Raw genomic sequence first — 20,130 nt, 5'->3', positions numbered from 1 at the left:
TCTGATTTCATGTCCGGCATTGAGGACCTCCATCCATTGTTGGGAGAGTAGAAGCAGCATATCCAGGGTAGAGTGAACTGGTCTGAAACCAAATTGATGATCGGAAACCAGGCCATTGGAGAAGAGGAAGGATTTAATGTCTGAAGCAATGATGGATTCCATAACCTTGCTGATGATTAGGACAGGGCTGATGGGTCTGTAGTTGCAGGGATCTGTTTTTGCAACTTTTTAATGCAGGGCAGTAATGTTTGCTGATTTCCAAGCAGATGGCAGATGGCCTTGAGCAAATGAGAGGGTGAGTAGAACAGAGAGAGGGTGAGTAGAACAGAGAGAGGGTGAGCAAGAGCAGAGGAGCAGGTTTTTATGACACGTGGGCTGCTGCTGTCTGGACCGGTTGCAGAATCTGAGTTGAGGTTTGACAGCAAGCTCTTCACTTTGCCAGAAGAAAAGGACACAGAGTCCAGGGACAGTTGGGTGTGACTGGGTAAGGGTTGTACAGAAAGTGATGGGTTTTGGACATAAGATTTTGATGCAAACACCGAGTTTAGACATTCAGCCTTTACACGTGCGGTATCAGCAGTGCGGCCGTTTGAGGTAAGAGGGGATGGAGCAGGAACATACACCAGAAACAGATTTGATTAGACGCCACCAGGATTTTGAGGAGGGAGAGAGGTTTGAGAGTTCAGACTTGAGATGAGCAAGATGTTGTTTTCTGGCTCTCCTGAGGGTAGATACACACTTGTTCCGAGCTTTATGGAAGGAACTGTGATTACCCTCAGTTGGGTTTGCTTTCCATGAGGCAAAGGCAAGTTGTTTCAAGACAACTGCCTCGCCACAATCTTCAGTGTACCATGGATGGGAGGAAGGGTAGGATAACTGAAGACGAGAGGGGATAAATCTGTGCATGAGGGAGATTAGTTGGCAATTTGAAACATTACATTCGTTATTCATGCGTGGTGTACGTGTCCATTGTGACATCCTTAAAAACAAACAGTGAGTTTCCTGTTTGGAATGATTTTCAACTTTGTTTGACCACTAGAAAGGCAGACAGAGCAAAATTTATTTTATCTCATTCCTCTCTGCACTTGTGCGATTGGGATATGAATTCAGAGAAAAAAAAAGTAGTGCAAAACGAAACACTGGTCTTTCTACTCGTGTTCAAAATGTAACATTCAATTTTAACAAGCTGTGCTTCGATCATGAACTGACATTTGTAGACAGACAGACAGACGCACAGACATTAGCCAATTGTTTAACCCCACTTTTCACTAAAAGTGTGTGGGGTGACAACACATTTTTACTCAAAGTTGCAGGGCAGTGCAGACGAAAAGAATAAAAACACAAAAAACAAAAAAATAAAATCATGATCAAAGATGTTTCAAAAGTCCAGAATCACAGGAAATATTTTTACATAGTATTTCTGAGACAATGCCCATTGCAGAAGGGAAGGGCCACATTTAATTGGTGGATAGGACATCATGGATCGACAGAATGGACCCCATGTAGTCCAGATTTAACGCCACTTGACTTCTTTTCTTTGGGGACACCTGAAATCAGTGGTTTATACCGTGAGACCAGGTCCTACTGAATATCTAAAGAATTAAATCAGAAATAAATACACTAAAATCCACGTGTCAATGTTAATAAACGTGAAAAGAAACCGACAAACACGAATTGATATGTTATGTGTGTGTATGTCAGTGGCTCCCAATTTGAACAATTGTGATAACAGAATTTTAAGATGAATGTTCCGATGATTCCGGATTTTTGAAACACCTTTGAATGTGCCCTGTACATGTAAAACACATGCATTTGTTATACTACACAGTAAAGCCTTAAATATCGTGGGTTTTGACCAATCGCGGGCGACCTCTTGTGCACCAATTTAGTTATCACGGGGTTTAATGTCGACCAATCAGGGTTTTTGAGCGGAGTTGTGATGGTTGTCTTGCACCACGAGCCTTTTGTTACTTTTCGTGCATCATTAATAATGATTGAAGCATAAAACGATGGGAAAAAAAAATGAGGATTATCGTTAACAGTTTCGACTTTACACATACAATTGTAAATCGGCGAGGCTGTTGCAGTGCAGGTAGTAACTGAAACATGAAGTGTGTACAGTACTGCACTGTACTGTACCTATCTCACCGTCAACACTACATACGGTGTAATCATAATTAATTCCTTTGTTTTCGATTATTATTGCCTTTAATTATTTTTGACCATAGCTCCGAAGAGGAAAACTGTGGCTATGGGTCAACCAAATGCAAAAAAAAAAGTTGAGGAAAGTGATGTCTTTGAATCAGAGAGTGGAGGTTTTGGATAAGCTTGGTTGAGGCAAGAGTGCGTTACTTATTCACTGGTGTTCGGAGCTGCAGAAAGATTTATAAAAGAAGAAACACATAGACATCTTTAACAAAAGGAGGAAAGGAAGGTAGGGGCTTTGGGGCTGGCAGGATGGGTTGGAGGGACACACACTCGCCTCTAAGCCGTCCTGCTTGGGTTTGAATCCCGACCCAGCGATAAACTGTCATCCCAGTGTTTCACAGGTGGTTCATCAACGTGTGTGCCGTCCCTCGAATGAACGTAAAACTGGGCATCCCATCTGCTGGCATTAGTTGATGGACGTTTAAGACCCCACGGTGTCCTTTGCAAAGAGTATACGAGCTATCGCTGGCCCCATGAATAAATTACAAATTCCTACCCGAGCTACTGATGGGAAGGCAATGGCAAACCACCTCGTATAGCCATTCCTCAGGAAGCGGCAGTGGCACCGATGCCCTGTGAAGACTTTGGAGATATAGATATATAGATAGATAGATAGATAGATAGATAGATAGATAGATAGATAGATAGATAGATAGAGAGATAGAGAGATAGAGAGATAGAGAGATAGAGAGATAGAGAGATAGAGAGATAGAGAGATAGAGATAGAGAGAGAGAGACAGAGAGACAGACAGAGAGAGACAGAGAGACAGACAGAGACAGACACAGAGAGACAGAGAGACACAGAGACAGACACAGACACAGAGAGACACAGAGACAGACACAGAGAGACACAGAGAGACACAGAGAGACACAGAGACAGACACAGAGAGACACAGAGAGACACAGAGAGACACAGAGAGACACAGAGAGACACAGAGAGACACAGAGAGACAGAGAGAGACACAGAGACACAGAGACACAGAGAGACAGAGAGACAGAGAGACAGAGAGACAGAGAGACAGAGAGACACAGAGAGACACAGAGAGACACAGAGAGAGACAGAGAGAGACAGAGAGAGACAGAGAGAGACAGAGAGAGACAGAGAGAGAGACAGAGAGAGACAGAGAGACAGAGAGACAGAGAGACAGAGAGACAGAGAGACAGAGAGACATAGAGTGATAGAGTGATAGAGAGAGAGAGAGAGATAGAGAGAGATAGAGAGAGATAGAGAGAGATAGAGAGAGATAGAGAGAGATAGAGAGAGATAGAGAGAGATAGAGAGAGATAGAGAGAGATAGAGAGAGATAGAGAGAGATAGAGAGAGATAGAGAGAGATAGAGAGAGATAGAGAGAGATAGAGAGAGATAGAGAGAGATAGAGAGAGATAGAGAGAGATAGAGAGAGATAGAGAGAGATAGAGAGAGATAGAGAGAGATAGAGAGAGATAGAGAGAGATAGAGAGAGATAGAGAGAGATAGAGAGAGATAGAGAGAGATAGAGAGAGATAGAGAGAGATAGAGAGAGATAGAGAGAGATAGAGAGAGATAGAGAGAGATAGAGAGAGATAGAGAGATAGAGAGATAGAGAGATAGAGAGAGATAGAGATAGAGATAGAGATAGAGATAGAGATAGAGATAGAGAGATAGAGATAGAGAGATAGATATATAGACATATAGAGATATGGAGAGAGATAGAGAGATAGTGAGATATAGAGATATTGAGCTTTAGACAAATTACAGAAGGGAAAGGCCACATTTAATCTGTTGTTAAGTTCATTACAAAATTGGATAAATCAGTTGCATGGCAGAAAGCTACGAATGTATAAAATAAATACTAATAAATCTAAATATACTAAATACTATATTAAATAATAATAAATATAATATTTTACTATAATAATAAATAATAATACTAAATACTATACTAATAAATCAGTTGTATGGCAGAAATCAGTTGTATAAAACCTGTTGTACAAGTGAAAGCTACTAATTGTCTAATTTTTGTTCAGGATCAATTTGCACAAAACCTGAAACAGCATTCAACTTTGTTTGAAATTAAACCCTCAATCATCAGCGCAAACTCTCCAATGATAAGTCAAACCGTGATACTCAGAGCAAGATAACACAAAAACCCTTTGCTGTACGAATCCAAAAGTTTGTGCATGTATTTGTTGTGGGTGAAGAAAGATTTAATTATATTTATGTGCATTTCTACAATCACATACTGAAGGCTTGAGCGCATGAGATTTTTCAACAATAACATGGGAAAAAGAAAGAAGAGATTTAAAGTGTGTACACCTGTCAGGCCGAACCAAAGCAGAGCTAACCAAATTATGGTGCAATCTCCCTCTCCTTTCCCTCCTTCTCCCTCAAATGGAACATTGAAGCAGATTTCCTTTTTTTTGGAATAGAATGGATCAGAAATAACAAAACTAAATAAATAGTAGAAAGGGAGGGGGGAGACACCCAACAGCAGGGACAAGGGACAAAATAGGAGACTTGGACAAACTAGTGATGTGGAGGAAATGAGGGGCAGGGGAGGATACATGGGGGTGGACAAGATGGATACAGAAGCAAACTATCAGGAAAGAAAAACTGGAAACCTGAACGAGGTGGACTTGGGGAACGGGGAGGGTTAACGAGGGCATAAAAGATCATGGGTTTGGATTGAGAACAATCTGAAATGGTGGTGAGCAGGGGTCTGAAAGACCTGGAGAGAACAGTGAGATTGAAGAGAATGTGGAGGTTGGTTCCACAAGCAGGGGGGGGGGGGTAAGAGGTCCGACCAAAGGCAGTTCTTAAATCTGTCTGTTTTACAGTATAGTAATCTACAAGAATGAACAAATGAAGAGGGAGGTACAAGGGCTCACAAACCTCAAAAGCCTCATGAGCATTTCTGGAGACCTCCTTTTCCTGCAGGTTCACTTCAGTACTTGGTAGACAATCTGACCTCAGATCTGCAAGTTGATCTGTAATCAGTAATGAGAAATGAGGATAATTTTTTGATATCATGCAATGAGTATAATCAGTACAAATCACAAATCACAAAACTCAAAACTGGCACAAAAATCAAAAATGCCACATGAACATATGTAAAGAGGTATTAATTCTGCCACTGAAGTTGGGCAGAGGTTATGTTTTCACCTCTGTCTGTCTGTGAGCATGATATCTCAAAAAGTTGCAGACAGAGTCGAACGAAACCTGGTCGACAGGTTGGGTGTGTGATGAGGACGAATTGATTTGATTTTGGTCAGGTCAGGTCAGCTAAGGGAGCATGCACCAGAGCAGCGCATCACTATGTCTACCGTCTGGCCATCCCCAAGACAGATGCCTGGCCCATCCCCATCTCCTTGAGATGCTGATTAACCTGCTGCAACCACGAGGAACATGGACAGCCCATTGGCCTCCTCCACTCACGAGGCTCCCTTGCTGAGAGAATCTGGTGAGCGGGATCAGCGTCAGGAAAACGACCACATGTCCATACAGCCGCAGCTGACGCTCACGGACTATGCAGGTAACAAATCTCATTTGAGTCCCTCTCATTTGAGACACAAAGTCTGATCAGCGATAGCCAAGGATTCTCCAAAGAGACCTGGTACCAAAGGAATTAAGTCTCTGTCTCAGATCCCTGGTCAGAGTCCAAGTCTCATATCCATAGAGCAAGACTGGAAGCACCAAGGACGGAAAGACTTGGACTTTCATCCTCCCGCACAGGTACCGGCAGCATCACACCCCATGATCCAGTGAATCCATGACTCCCCAGGTCTGACCCAAACATCTGTTGACCTCTGGCTCACAGACAGCAGAGACACGAATATCACTGCCAAGGTAAGCGAATCCCTCCGTGACCTCAACATCCTCACCACAAACAGGTACAGACAAGATAGCAGCATCCAAGATGTCATTGAAAGCCTGGATCTTAGTTTTGACCCAGGAAACCCATAATCCCCGTGGCTCCGACTCCTCATTCAGCCCCTCGAGGGCCTCCAAGAGGATATCTAGAGTTCCCGCAAAGATGACTACATCATCTGCGAAATCAAGGTCAGAGATCTTGACATTCCCAAACTATGCACCGCAGCTTGATCTCTCCGACATCCTCCCCAGAATCCAGTCCATACAAGTGCTGAAAAGTGTGGGGGATGGTGGTGAAGTACACACCCATGATGAACTCCAGCAACAACTGGAAATAAGTCAGAGATGGTATCATCATATCTCACAACATTCTCAGTACCAGAATATAGTTAGGACATCAGATTGATCAGTTTGGGTGGCACCCCATGAAGACCAAGAATCCTGCAGAGGGCATCCCCATTTACTGAATCAAACCCTTTCCAGAGATCAACAGACGAAACTCTCGTCTGCGTTCGGTGAGGACCCAAAGAGCAAGGAAACAGTCAATCGTTGACCTCTTTGGTGTAAAGCCTGACTGCTCTGGACGCTGGTGCTGAAGCAGATGGTGGCGATCCCCATCAAAAATTATCCGAGCAAAGACCTTGTGTGGCACTGAGAGCAGCGTTACCCCGAGGTAGTTGTTGCAGTCTTGGCGATCACCCTTCCCTTTCCAGAGAGGGACAACAAGGCCCCTCTTCCAATCAGTTGGGATGATGCCTGTGTTCCAGGCAAAGCACAGAACTGCATGCAATGATACGAGTGCAGCATTTCCACCACCCTTGAGAAGTTCAGCATGGATGCCACAGATCCTGGAGCTTTACCCAATTTCAACCGGTTCACCACAGCTTGTGTTTCTACAAACGAAAGTGGATCACAGTTGATTGGAGGGTCAGTAACAGGGATTGTAACACCCTGACGTCCAACTCGACAGCTGGTGGATTAGCCTGGTACAACCGCTCAAAGTAACCGGCCCAGCGGACCTTCACTTCGGACTCCTCTCTCAAGAGCCTACCACCCTCTGCTCTAACTGCAGTGCTCCGAGGGATGGGCTTGGATGAATGCAATGCGCGAATTCCCCTGTAAGCAGGACGAGAATCACTTGACCACAGGTGATGCTCTTCCCCCTCACAGATTCCTCGCACATGGGCCTCCTTGTCCACCTTCCGTGCACGTACAGTTTTATGCCTATGATAATCCGGCCCATCAGTATGTACAGTGCACCTACAGTTTACGTACAGTTTTTGATTTTGGTGATGATTCGGATTTTTGGGAATTATGCAATTTTTTTGAATGAGTTTTCACCATAGAGAGATCGGGCTAAAAACAACACATAGCATGACATTTCAAAAAGTTGTGGACGGATTATAACACAATTTGGAAGAGGTGGGTAGGTCACAAGAACAAGCCAATTACATATTGGTTCAGATCCAGATCCAGATCCGGCCCATCAGTGGGATACAAAACGTAAACTGTTCAGCCTGGCGGAGGTATCCGCTCTACTGAGTGCCGTTCTCATTCATTATCAAACTGTGTTGGTAGAAGAGGGAAATAAAAGAACGGAAAACAATGAAATAGAAATGGGAACATCAAACAATTCTGAGTTCAGCAACAAAAAGGAAGGGATATGTGGTTTTGGGAGGTGGGGGTTCCTGTTCCAAAACAAGGCAAGCTTATTAATAAAATAAAATAAAAATCCACAATTCTTACACGCATATGCCCACATAAAATAAATATATAGCTGGTGATTTTATGGAATATTTTTTCTTCACAAGATTGGGGCGAGGTGAAGGAATAAGAACTGAGAGTCGGGCAGTGTAGTGCCACAACGCAATCCATAAAACGTGGAGTGAAACTCCTGTATTTTCCGGAAATCCCTATTTTTGTAACGACCGATACAGAGGTTTCCGTTTGTTCGTCATCAGATAAACATGCCGCAGAAATGAGGTGTTATTCCGATAAGCTGATTCGTTTATTAACCCGTTTCATACAGATGGGGTGAAATGCCGGAGCAATCACACATCATGACCACCATTATGTGTTTCCTCTCATAGTAGTTTTTATTATGAGCTATTTTTATAGAAGTTAGCAAGGTACAAAAGCTTGCAAGCGCGTTACCCAGATTATGTGTTCACCAGGCAGGAGACCATGTTTGTGCAAGTCGGTGTTGCGTATCCGCTTTTCGGCGGGAAGGCGGGGAAAAGGCGGGGACGCCACGATCTGAATGGAAGGCTGTGACATTCATTCATCCCTCGTGGGTGATTTATAACACCTGTAGAAGACAACTTGAGTTATAACCTTGACAGGACTTACTATTTATCCTTTGGTGGAGTTCTTCAATCGTCTGATAAAAGGTCGAGGAGAACTTGCGTGCCATTGCGATCTGCAGTGATCATCATTTTGCCTTTCATGTGCAAATATTCTCGAGTTCGGGTTGATCGGGGGTTTTCCGGAACTAGGTGCAACCAGAAGAGAGACGAGCGTGTTGTTCGGTCATGGGTGGAATAAAGGGTTGACTGAGATTCCACACGCCTCGGACGTCTTTTCCTTCCACGCTAAAGATCCGCCTGCTTCGAGTTTTGGGCGCGAACGACCGCCATCTGTTGGTGTCCATCAGACGCATTCCACTCCACAGAGATCTTCTGTACCTGGTGTTGTGCTGAAAAGGGCAAACCTAATCATGGAGTTTCACTGGTGACGATTCTTCCCTTGGTATTGGCATCTTCGTGTGGCTCATGTGTAAAGAGCTCTTCTTTGCACGTCTCACGTTGCGAGAATCCACAAAATCATCAGAACAGAATCATCCACAAAATGCATATTTTTACACCAATTTTTCAACATTTTCCCAGGGGGAGGGGGGCATAGCCCTGGACTCCCCAGGAAAATCTCCTTTTTCCTTTTTTGCAAAAGCTCTGCAGTTTCACCCATGCATAAAAGGATCCTAAATTTTGATTCACCAAACGTCACTCTAAATCACAATATTAACCAATATGATCGCAGGAATAGGATAATCCATGACGACAGGCCATAAAATTGTTACGCACCAAGTTGGAACATCATACAGGAGGAGGAGGAAAAGATTGGGACCTTACTCTCTGCAGAGCGTTGATGCTGCTTAAGCAGACTCCTTGGCTATTGGGCACAATCCTGGACGGGTCGCCACTCCGACACAGGATACCAGCAAGATGGCGCTCATTTTGCTGACCTCCGAAGGACGACAGGCCGAGTCAACCCCACCTGGTATTGATTCAACAGTTCAGCGAGATTTGAACTCAGGACCCGACGATCCAAAGCCCGCCACGATAACCATGAAGCCAACACCAGGCAACAATAAAATATACATGCATAACAGGCATGCTCTAAAATTAGATCAAAGCAAGGTTAAAATAGATGGAAGACACACCGATATTATTATTATAAAAAAATTTTTGTATACCTTGTCGAGGCTCGTGTGAGAGATAACACACAACGCATATCAAGGGGGGGCATGAGACAGGAGGGGAGGGAGTGGGAAGGACAAAATAGTGGGGAACAGAGACATTTGGAGATCTGTGGAAGGGAGAGGGATGGGACAGGGAACATGGGGAATAGAAGATGGACATTACAGGGACTTTCAGGAAGGAAAGCAGGGGATTTGAAGGAGGTGGGCTTGGGTGGATTATCGGGGGTAGAAAAGATCGAGGATTTGGATGGGGGATGATAAGAGGTGGTGGTGATCAGCTGCTTTGAAGGCCTGGAGGGAAGAATGGGAATGAATAGAGTGTGGGAATTAATTCCAAAGGTGGGGAAAAAGAGGAATGAAAGAGTGAAGGTGAGCAGCCATTTGTGATTTTGGTATTTTTACCAGAAGGGGGTTGTTGGCGGACTTTGAGCGCCCTGCGGAAATGTGGTGGGGACAAATCGCAGAGAGAGCAGGGGGCGAGGCTGGAGAGGAGATGGTAGAAGAGGCTCCCCCTTTGGTAAGGTTGTGCACAGGTAAGGTACCAACCATAGTGGTGCAAACCTGCCAGGATTGGCAGTACCAATCAGTGTTTGTGGTTGCTATGCCATCCGTCAGAAATGTTTGTTGTTCAAACCGTTATATTTTACTTTGATTGTCATTTGATGACACACACAAACCCGAGGAAGGTTAGACAGCCAGAAAGAAAGAGCAGATGAGGATAAACAACCTCGCAATACCTGGAGCGGTCAGCCGACCAACACAACCCAGTATGCTTCGGGGGAGGTAGGAGGGAGAAATACTTGTGTCTAAGGTGTGGGAGTGAGAGGTGTGGCGTCATGCCAGATTGGGAGTCAGTAATGGATGCTCTTTTGTGTGTCCAAAGGGGACGAGATAGAGGGGTGGAAAGAGAGAGAGAGGAGAGAAGATGTGTGAGGAAAAAGAACCCTAACCTAGTCTTGCGTAGGTCTGCTGGTGTAGCGCGTTTCTCAGTGGGACGCTCCGCTTGAGCGTTCCCACCTCAGGAGTTGGCGCGTTATCTCTGGCTTAGTCACTTTGCCAGGGCTCGTGGCAACGTGCGCTCTGCACTGGTCCTCTGGAATAAACACGTCTCAGTCGCACACCAACCGCGAGTGAAGAGCCAGCAACAGGCAGAGGCAACAAGGAGCAGTGAAGAAGAGGGTGAGCAGCTCCGCGATCCACCTTTTATAAGCCCCGGACGAAGGGTGGGGTGACGACCCGAAGCAACGTGCTGTGACCCAAATCTCGCTTCCCTATTGGGCCACAGCGGCCCAAGCCATGCCCTGCCAGGCTCCTGTGGCCGGAAGCAGTTTCATTCGCACATCCGGCATGACACTGGCCAGAGCTCCGTACCAAATGCCCGGATTGCTCTTCCCGTGACCCCTCCTCGCCGTCCGTCCCGACAGGAGAGGAAGTCTGTGAGCCATGAGTGGAGATGGCCTTGGATACCACAGGAAGAGAGTTTGTGAGCAGGGCGGGGTGCCAGACCACATCAAAAGCACGTGATATGTCTCCGGATATGGCTCTGATTTCATGTCTGGCATCGAGTACCTCCATCCATTGTTGGGAGAGTAGAAGCAGCATATCCAGGGTAGAGTGACCTGGTCTGAATCCAAATTGATGATCGGAAATCAAGCCATTGGAGAAGAGGAAGGATTTAATGTCTGAAGCGATGATGGATTCCATAACCTTACTGATGATTGGGAGAAGACTGATTGGTCTGTAGTTGCAGTGATCTTTTTTTGCAAGTTTTTTATGTAGGACAGTAATGTTTGCTGATTTCCAAGCAGATGTCAGATGACCTTGAGCTAATGAGAGGTGACGAGAACAGAGAGAGGGTGAGAAAGAGCAGAGGAGCAGATTTTTAGGACATATGGGCTGATGCCGTCTGGACCAGTTGCAGAATCTGAGTCGAGGTTTGACAGCAAGCTCTCCACCTTGTCAGGAAAAAAAGGACACAGGGTCCAGGAACAGCTGGGTTTGACTGGGTAAGGTGGGTACAGGAAGCAATGGGTTTTGGACACAAGATTTCGATGCAAACACGGAGTTTCGGCATTCAGTCTTTTCACGTGCGGTATCAGCAGTGCGGCCATTTGAGGTAAGGGGGAGGATGGAGGGGGAACATACACCAGAAACAGATTTGATTAGTCACCACCAGGATTGGAGGGGGGAGACAGGTTTGAGAGTTCAGACTTGAGATGAGAAAGATGTTGTTTTCTGGCTCTCCTGAGGGTAGGTACACACTTGTTCCTTTGTGAATAATTACATTTCTTTTGCCACACCTCATCAATCCTTAATTTCCCCTGCTGTTCACATTGCTTCGTAAAACCTTTTATTATCGTGCTACATGACCTTTCCTTGCCCTTGCTTTATGAATAAATTGCCCTCATTATAAATGTATCCAGCTCATTCTGTCTTTTCCTCCAATGATCCAGCATAGTCTGCACACAGTTTAGCTAGAAAGTTCTACCCTATCCATTTGGCTCTTTTTAGCTGGTGCATACTTGGCAGCTCCGCTCGGCTGCACCCAATACAGCAAGTTCCATGTAAGTATACATTGAGGTTTCACGGGACCCCCTTTGGTAAGGTTGTGCACAGGTAAGGTACCAACCATAGTAGTGGAACCAGGATTGGCAGTACCAATCGGTGTTTGTGGTTGCTTTGCCATCCGTCAGCGCACGGAGTTATCGGCGGCCTCAGGACCGGGCATTCGGGAGGGACTCGAGTGCTTCCCCTTGTGGTAAGCCTCGAATCCCTGATCCGCAACAATATGTATATATATATATATATATATATATATATATATATATATATATATATATGTATGTATATATATATATATATATATATATATATATATATATATATATATTCCATATAAGCCTGGTGTTGGCATAGTGGTTAAGATAGCAGCTTGGGATCCAAAAGGTCCTGAGCTCAAGCCCTGTTGGTCACTTGAATTAATACACACCAGGAGGTTGACTCAGCCTGTCATCCTTCCGAGGTCGGTGAAGTGAGTACCAGTGTACTGGGCCCGGTGTATGCCCCGGTTAGAATAGGTGTACCATATCCCTGTGTCGTAAGAGGCGACCAGGGTTTCGTCAGGAAGGGCATCCGGCGTAAAACCTGTGCCAAATCATTATGTGGATCATCGGCTGTGGCGACCCCTAACGGGAGCAGCCGAAAGAAGAAGAAGAAGAATAAGAAGATATATATATATATATATATATATATATATATATATATATATATATATATATATATATATATATATATATATATATATATATATATATATATATATATATATATACACACACACAGTAAATTGTGACGGATCTGGAAACCATTTGCATTCAAACATACAGATGTCCCAAAACTCAGTTATCCCGTTAAGTACATGTGAGACAGGTCCCTTCCTTTTTGTCTAGTGGGACAATCAAAGGTGTACGTTGCGATTTCCTTTTAGGTAGGTTATTAAATCTGTCCATCTAACAACCATCCAACAAACCCTTCAACGAACAACCAACAACCATCCCATCCCCATCACGATCCACCACCCATATGTATTGTTACGGTTGTGGAAATTCACAGAACACCATAAAGGTATCCCAGAGATCAGTTATGTCGATAAGTCTGTGTTCAGATAGATTTCCCCACCGAGGTCGAGAGGGAATTTATTTGTGTAACCGGGCTGTGATCTTTGAGGTAGGATTATTCTTTGGCTATCTTTATTTTGCAACAACCACCACAACCGCATCTCAACAACCACACCATCCACACCACAGCGCCAGCCACAACAACCACAAACCAACTTCTCCACGAACACCAAAGGGCAACAACAACAACTCCATCACTCCCTCGGAAAGCGACGGGTAAAAGTATTCACTTTACAAGTTCCCTCCGAACTGGTAAACAAGATTGATGGTTGGAACTCAACTCCCACCCCAATTTCCCTCAGATCGGGTTAACAAGATTGACGGTTGGGAAACAACAACGAATCCAGCCGATCTCTGTTGGAATGTCACCCCCCCCCCCTTGCGTGCCGTGAAGGGAGGGGCGAGGCGCCAGGGGGATAAAAGGGCGCGCTGAACGCAAGAGTAGTGTTGTTGTGTAGAGGAGAGGGAAGAGTGGAGGAGAGGGTCGAGTGGAGTCTGTCTGGGTGCAGTCAGGATTTGAGCTGAGTTGTGGAAGTCGAGAGTCGGTGGGCAGTCCCGTTGGAGTCCGGAGTCTGTCGGGGAAGTTGTGGAGCCGGAGAGGAGTCGCCAGCCGGATCGCCGTTGAAGGCACAGGTGGAGTCCAGCAGAGTGTGGGCAGGGCCACCAAACCCGAACCCATCGAGTCGTCTCCAGGGCAAGGTAGTCAGCACGGCCTCTCGGAGCTTTTGCGGTCTCCACGGCTCCGTGATTATAAAGGCCTACGGGTCCAGTCTACCCCTTGTCTTTCCTGGGGTTTCTTTGTATGAACGTTGTGGCGCCATGTCCTTAAATAGACTTGTTGCTAAGTAATTGTACATAATAAATAGACTGCTGTAGTTCTTCTTGCTCGTGTTTTGTCCCATACGTGCATTGGTTGCTTACATGTCTGCATGATTGCAGATGTGTCGTTTTATAAATAAATGTCCTTGTGTGAATGTTCACCCGTTCATTGCGTCCCTTTCCTTCAAATTGAACTGCCGTATTGCATTCGAAATAATTGCTGGCTTTTTCATAGCCGATAATAGAATCGGATCCAACGGGGCTTTCGCGATAATACCCCGCTCGGTTATCCCAAAACGGAGCGAGCTGCTTAAGCGGCTCGTTTCCAAGCAGGCCCCGTTGAGGTACAGTCTCTCAGTAGTCTGCCCGCGCGATTAATTAGGTAAATCGACCATTTCGGCGATCGGACCCTGTAGCGCTGTTAGAGTGTTGACTAGGCTGTGGTGTGCATTAAAAACACACCCGTAGCGGGATTTCGGCGTCGTTCTGAAAGCTACGACTAGATTGCTACGTCGGTGGGCAAGCACGGCCGCAAATCGGTAACAGTATATATAAAACATTTGCAAAATATGAGTTTATTATGAAGTAAATTAATTGCATATGATGCTTTCAATGCATTAACTGGGACCACCGGTCTGATTATTGCATTGTACATGAAGTGTATTTTGAATGATCTCATATTTTGCGGAGAACTTTTCAACATTCAATAAACATGAATAATGTTTAATAAATAGCTTTTCATTGTTACATGAAGCCTGGTGTTGGCTTAACGGTTAACGTGGCTGGCTTAAGATCTAAGGTTCTTGAATTCGAGCCCGTCATGCCGATAAATAACACGTCACCAGGTGGGTTCACTCAGCCTGCAAAATGAGTACCAGCTTACTGGAAACAGGGGAAATGCATCAGCAACACAGCCATGGTCCCAGCAATAATGCCACAGGCTGCATATGAAATAATAAATATTGTTACATGAAACAAACTAGAAGGTCACTCGGTAGAGTGCATACCTCCATCACGCAATGCCTGATCTATGAGAACATATCGGGCCCAATACATTTTTGAAAGAACATGCTATGTATGTAGTGCTGTATCGTTTTTGGCTCTATCTCTCAATGGTGAAGAATCACTTTAAAAATTAAATAATTCTTGCATCCAGATTCGGATTCAGATCTTCACCAAAGTTGAATCAATTCATCCTTGTCACACACCCAGCATGTCCACCAAGGTTCGTCCTGAAGCCGCTGTCACACCTTGACGATTTAGCCAGCATATGCCGACGTATGAAAAATTTGTCTAAAATGCTGGCACACGTCGAATACGTTATGGGTAAGTTTTGTATACGTTAAGAGCACGCTGGCATACGTCGTAGTACGCCGAGCTCGTCGACAAATTTTAACATGCTCAAAATTTTTTGACACATGCCAGCATATGACTCACACGTTCCGCATACGCTGGCCATAAGTTGTAGGCACGTTTCACGATCGTTGACACACGTCGACACACGTTACTTGAAAGTTACTCATAAGTCGAAACACGTCGAGGTAATGTTTAACATACCCAAAACTTATTTCTAACCTATGAGTAACGTGTTGTAGGCAAGTTACGCGATCGTTGACACACGGTACTTGTAAGTTACTCATAAGTCGAAACACGTCGAGGTAATGTGCAACATACCTGAAACTTATTTATAACCTATGAGTAACGTGTTGTAGGCACGTTACACGATCGTTGACACACGTCACTTATAAGTTACTCATAAGTCGAAACACGTCGAGGTAATGTTTAGCGTCAGTGTTCCAGACTCCATGTTTTTATCTTGCCAAAACGAAGTTTTTGCAAGATATGTTAGTCAGCTTGTATGTTTTTTTTCACGTAGTCTGTAATCACGTATAAATCACTCTGCAGAGCACAGTTATCATTGGAAATTTTTGTAACTTCGCATATCAGAGGCCTATAGAGGTCCCTTTCAGCGCATAAAATTTTGAAGGTCAAGGTCAAAGGTCAAGGTTACTTTGTCGCAAATCAGGGGAGTCGACGAAACCCTTATTTTTTTGAGTAATTTTGATCGGATCGTCTTCAAACTTCATGGGAATATAGGTCATGGTCTGGCGCTCAGCTGATTCATTTTTGGTGGCAATTGGCCTTCATGGTTAGCGCCTAAGGTCAAACATATTTGACCCCAAGGTCAAATTTTAAAGTTTTAGGAACCATATCATGTAGTACCTCAAATTGAACACCTCGATGATTGCTTTCTAGATATGTCAAGCTTGAGACATTATGACATCATTTGGTGACGTTATGAGGCAAACACATATTTTTCATAGTTACTCTGTAGAACGATTCTCATCGGAATCTCTCGTAGGCAGATATTCCTCAAGGAGTCGCTCCTGGTGGATAGCAGCTCTGTTCACCTCAGTGTGACCTTAAAGAAGTCACACGTGGTCACCTTTTGGCAAGATACGGGTCACCCTGCGGGTAACATTGGTTTTTTGTTTTTTTCTTCGGCATGACGGTGACGTTGACACTTCGATTTCTCGTGTGGTTATAATATAATATAATTAATAGGCTCCCGCTCAACGATTTAAATCATAACCGCACTAGAAATCAAAGTGTCAACATCACCGTCATGCCGAAGAAGAAGAAAATAAAAAAATAAAAAAAAACCATGGAGTCTGGAACACTGACGGGTTCCTCCTGTGTGAACCCCATTTGTATATACCAATTCCCTTAAATGCTGCCAATATGCCATTATACGGTAGCTGTAAGTTACTAACACGTTCAGTCAGTTCTGTGGTCGTGCGGAAGACGTCAAATACATCTACATACGTCAATATACGTTGGAGATACGTTACACATTGGCTCAAAGCACGTTACTCATAGGTTAGAAATACGTTTCGGGTACGCTAAACATTACCTCGACGGGTTTCGACTTATGAGTAACTTACAAGTAACGCGTGTCGACGCGTGTCAACGATCGCGTAACGTGCCTACAACTTATGGCCAACATTATACGGAACGTATGAGTCATACGCTGGCATACGTCGGGAAATTTCAAGCATGGAAAATTTGTCTTCCAGCTCGGCGAACTACGACGTATGCCAGCATACTACGACGTATGCCAGCGTGCTCTTAGCGTATACAAACGTACCCATAACGTATTCGACGTGTGCCAGCGTTTTAGCCCAATTTTTCATACGTCAGGCATACGTTGGCCAAATAGTCAAGGTGTGACAGGGCCTTTACCAAGAACGACCACAAGTCAGTGACCCTGATAGTGGATAGCTAAGACCAAGTAGGAAAGCTATTGCATGAGAATAAATCTGATATTCTGAATCAGAAGAAAACATTTAGATACCATATAGCTCGCAGATCTGCATCGTGTAGTGAACCGCACATAATGACAACATTGCAGAGTCGAACTGAAAAGAGAGAGGAAGCAGCTTCGAGGCAACTACTTCTCATCGTCGTCGCACCCACCCATGACTCGCAGCACGCCACAATTTACAAACGTCTGTTTGCCTGGAAGAACAATCGTTTGAACAGACCGTGATATTTGCTGTTTTTTTTGTTTCTTCCCATAGGTGGTCAAACACTGGGCTGGCAGGATGGCCAACGGGTACGCACACTCACCTCGTCGCCGTCTACCTTGGGTTCGAATCCCGACCAGGCTGTAAACCGTCATCTCGGCGTTTCACAGGCAGGGCGATTCATCAGCGTGCGTGCCGTCTGTCGGATAGACATTTAATCCGGTCGTCCCGTCCGCCGGTATTAGTCGGTGCACGTTCAAAGATCCCACGGTTGTCGTTTACTTGACCGGGAGCCCGCGGGGCTTAGCTCAACCGAAGAGGGGAACAATTGCCGTCCTCATGGTAAGATGTCAGATGATATTCTCACCTTAGAACTCTGCGTCTGCCAGGACACTGCTGCTGGGTTGACATTCTGTGGTCAATATCCGTATCGCATAATCGGCGCTAGCTCAACTTGGCAGCAGAACGGCCCCAAGTAGGTTTCTGATATTATTCGTATAGCTTGTAACACGGTATAAACAATGACAGACGATTTCGCCGCTGGAATACCGGTGACAGACGCTAATTAGATGCCGCAAAAATCACGCTAGCTCAACCGAACAGCGGAACGGCTAAAACCAACGCAGAATGGTAGTACCAGGTCCCCTGAGTACAAAAGGAGCACTGACGGACAACTTGGTCGCTGGGCCCCCAGGCCAAACGCTCCTGAGTTCGGGTTCCCTTTGGTTGCGCTAGCTCAACCGAACAGCGGAACGGCTAAAACCAACGCAGAATGGTAGTACCAGGTCCCCTGAATACAAAAGGAGCACTGACAGACAACTTGTTCGCTGGGCCCCCAGAACAGACGCTCCCAAGTGGTGCGTTCTATGTCAAGTGTACACATTTTTCAGCGAAATTTTGACACATCGTCTTAGATTTCACTCTTTTTTGTGCAAGTGTTTGTATTCACTTTAAAACATTGTCCATTTTCAGACCTGGGGCCAATCGGGGCCCATTTTAGCCCCCCCGCCCCAAATTTAGGTGCCCTCGGTTGACCCACATTCTTCCAGTGGCCATATCACAGGTTGTAGTGGTCCGATTTGGATGATCTTGGCATCAAAACGCTCATAAAAGCGAGATCTTTCGAATCGCATAAAGTAAAATCACTCCGAAACAGTAATTCTAAAAGTTATAGTTTGGGGCGCCCTTTAACCTTGGGGCCCTGCTCCCCAGCCAAACCGATCGTCCCGATTTTTTCGTGTGAGAATACCCCTTCATATACTCCAACACCTCAGCATAAATGAAAATGGGATCTCAATGGGTTCACGTGTGATGATGGTTTTATTGTTCGGGGTCCACATATCACTAATTCTTGATTCGACATTGGGCGACGTTTGCCGTCATCGTTTCAATGACGTCACCTGCTGGCAGGTGACTTTATGTCTGAAATTGACAATCATCATCTCTGGACTATTATATATTGCATCATTTGCAAACAATTATTCTGCCTAATGTGTCTATTGATTTTTAAGTGTACATTTTTTGTATAACCATCATCGAATTAAGTTATAAATGGGATAATCTCAGTTTTTGCATATTTTGCAGTAATCATGGCGACTGAAAATCGAAAAGAGTTCCGAAAATACTGTTGCGATCCGTTCAGCTCCCGTAAAACGAAACAACGAAAAGATCTTCGCAATGTGTCAAATGATATGTTGATGAAATTTTCTTCAAAGGTAAAAAAAAATATGATAGAATTTGTACTTTGTGCAGAAAAAAAAAACTTTCTCAGTTGTCACCAGAGCGTATTGAAGAATCATCTTCGACCAGTTCGAAATTATCATCAGAAGGTACTATCGAAGGCATTGCAGAATCTATTTCGACAGATGAGGACGAGGAGGTTTTTGAGCGAGAAGCAGAAGTTGACCTATTAAACCAGTCGTTATCGATGATAGGCGAAAGCCCATTCGACAAACGAAAGGCGGAAAGGAACCCAGGGTACGTTCCTGAAAAGCGAAGTAAAGTGGAAGATTCTGTGCGAAAGAAATTAGAACTAGTTGCTGGACCGAGCACTGCGGAGAGAACACAAAATACAGCGTCAAAATGTGATGAAAACTGCATGCCAGAGATGATCAAAAGCCTGAAAGAAAAATACGTTGTTTCGAGCCGTTCAGAGAAAATACGTATACTGACAATATTTGCTTGGTATATGAGCATCAGAGGGATGATGAGTGAAGTCAGTTGCTCCCAAAGAATGGCTGTGCAAGCCAAAAATTTAGAGAAAGAAAATGGTATGCTATAGTTTCCAAATCCCAAACAGGGCAAAATATTGCCTGACGAAGTGAAATCCGCCATAACCGAATTTTACCGAAGTGATGAAGTCAGCCGAATAATGCCGGGAAAAAAGGACTGTGTGGTGGTCAGGAATGAACATGGAAAAGACAAAATTCAAAAGCGCCTGGTACTAAACAATATCAAATTGTTCCTCCAAAAGATATTTTCGCCTTTGCTGAAAATGGTTTGAATTAAATCGAGTTCGGTTACGGGATCCAAGAGGCGTATGACGAGGAAGAACGAAATCTGGAAGAAAG

The 20,130-nt window shown here is 44.6% G+C and overlaps 1 protein-coding gene across 4 annotated transcripts in view; it reads right to left on the bottom strand.

Moving 5' to 3' along the window:
• The window catches only part of CNOT10 (CCR4-NOT transcription complex subunit 10), a 114,396-nt gene that overhangs the window by 91,778 nt on the left and 2,488 nt on the right, over window positions 1-20,130 (bottom strand). For 2 of the 4 annotated variants that reach the window (XM_085847486.1, XM_085847489.1), the window contains exon 2: window positions 5,082-5,176. The exons of 1 other annotated variant lie outside the window; for it this stretch is intronic. In XM_085847486.1, coding sequence (XP_085703612.1) covers window positions 5,082-5,176 — 95 coding nt within the window. Of the gene's footprint in view, window positions 1-5,081; window positions 5,177-9,187; window positions 9,333-20,130 lie in introns of all 4 variants that reach the window. One more of the 4 variants, XM_085847488.1, reaches the window with a different exon arrangement.

This window comes from Eptatretus burgeri, chromosome 11, assembly GCF_056783735.1.
Source record: "Eptatretus burgeri isolate ZD-2024b chromosome 11, Ebu_testis_v1, whole genome shotgun sequence".
Classification (NCBI taxonomy): Eukaryota; Metazoa; Chordata; class Myxini; order Myxiniformes; family Myxinidae; genus Eptatretus; species Eptatretus burgeri.
The sequence above is the reverse complement of the archived record's forward strand: the minus strand, read 5'-3'. Positions and strand labels throughout refer to the sequence as shown.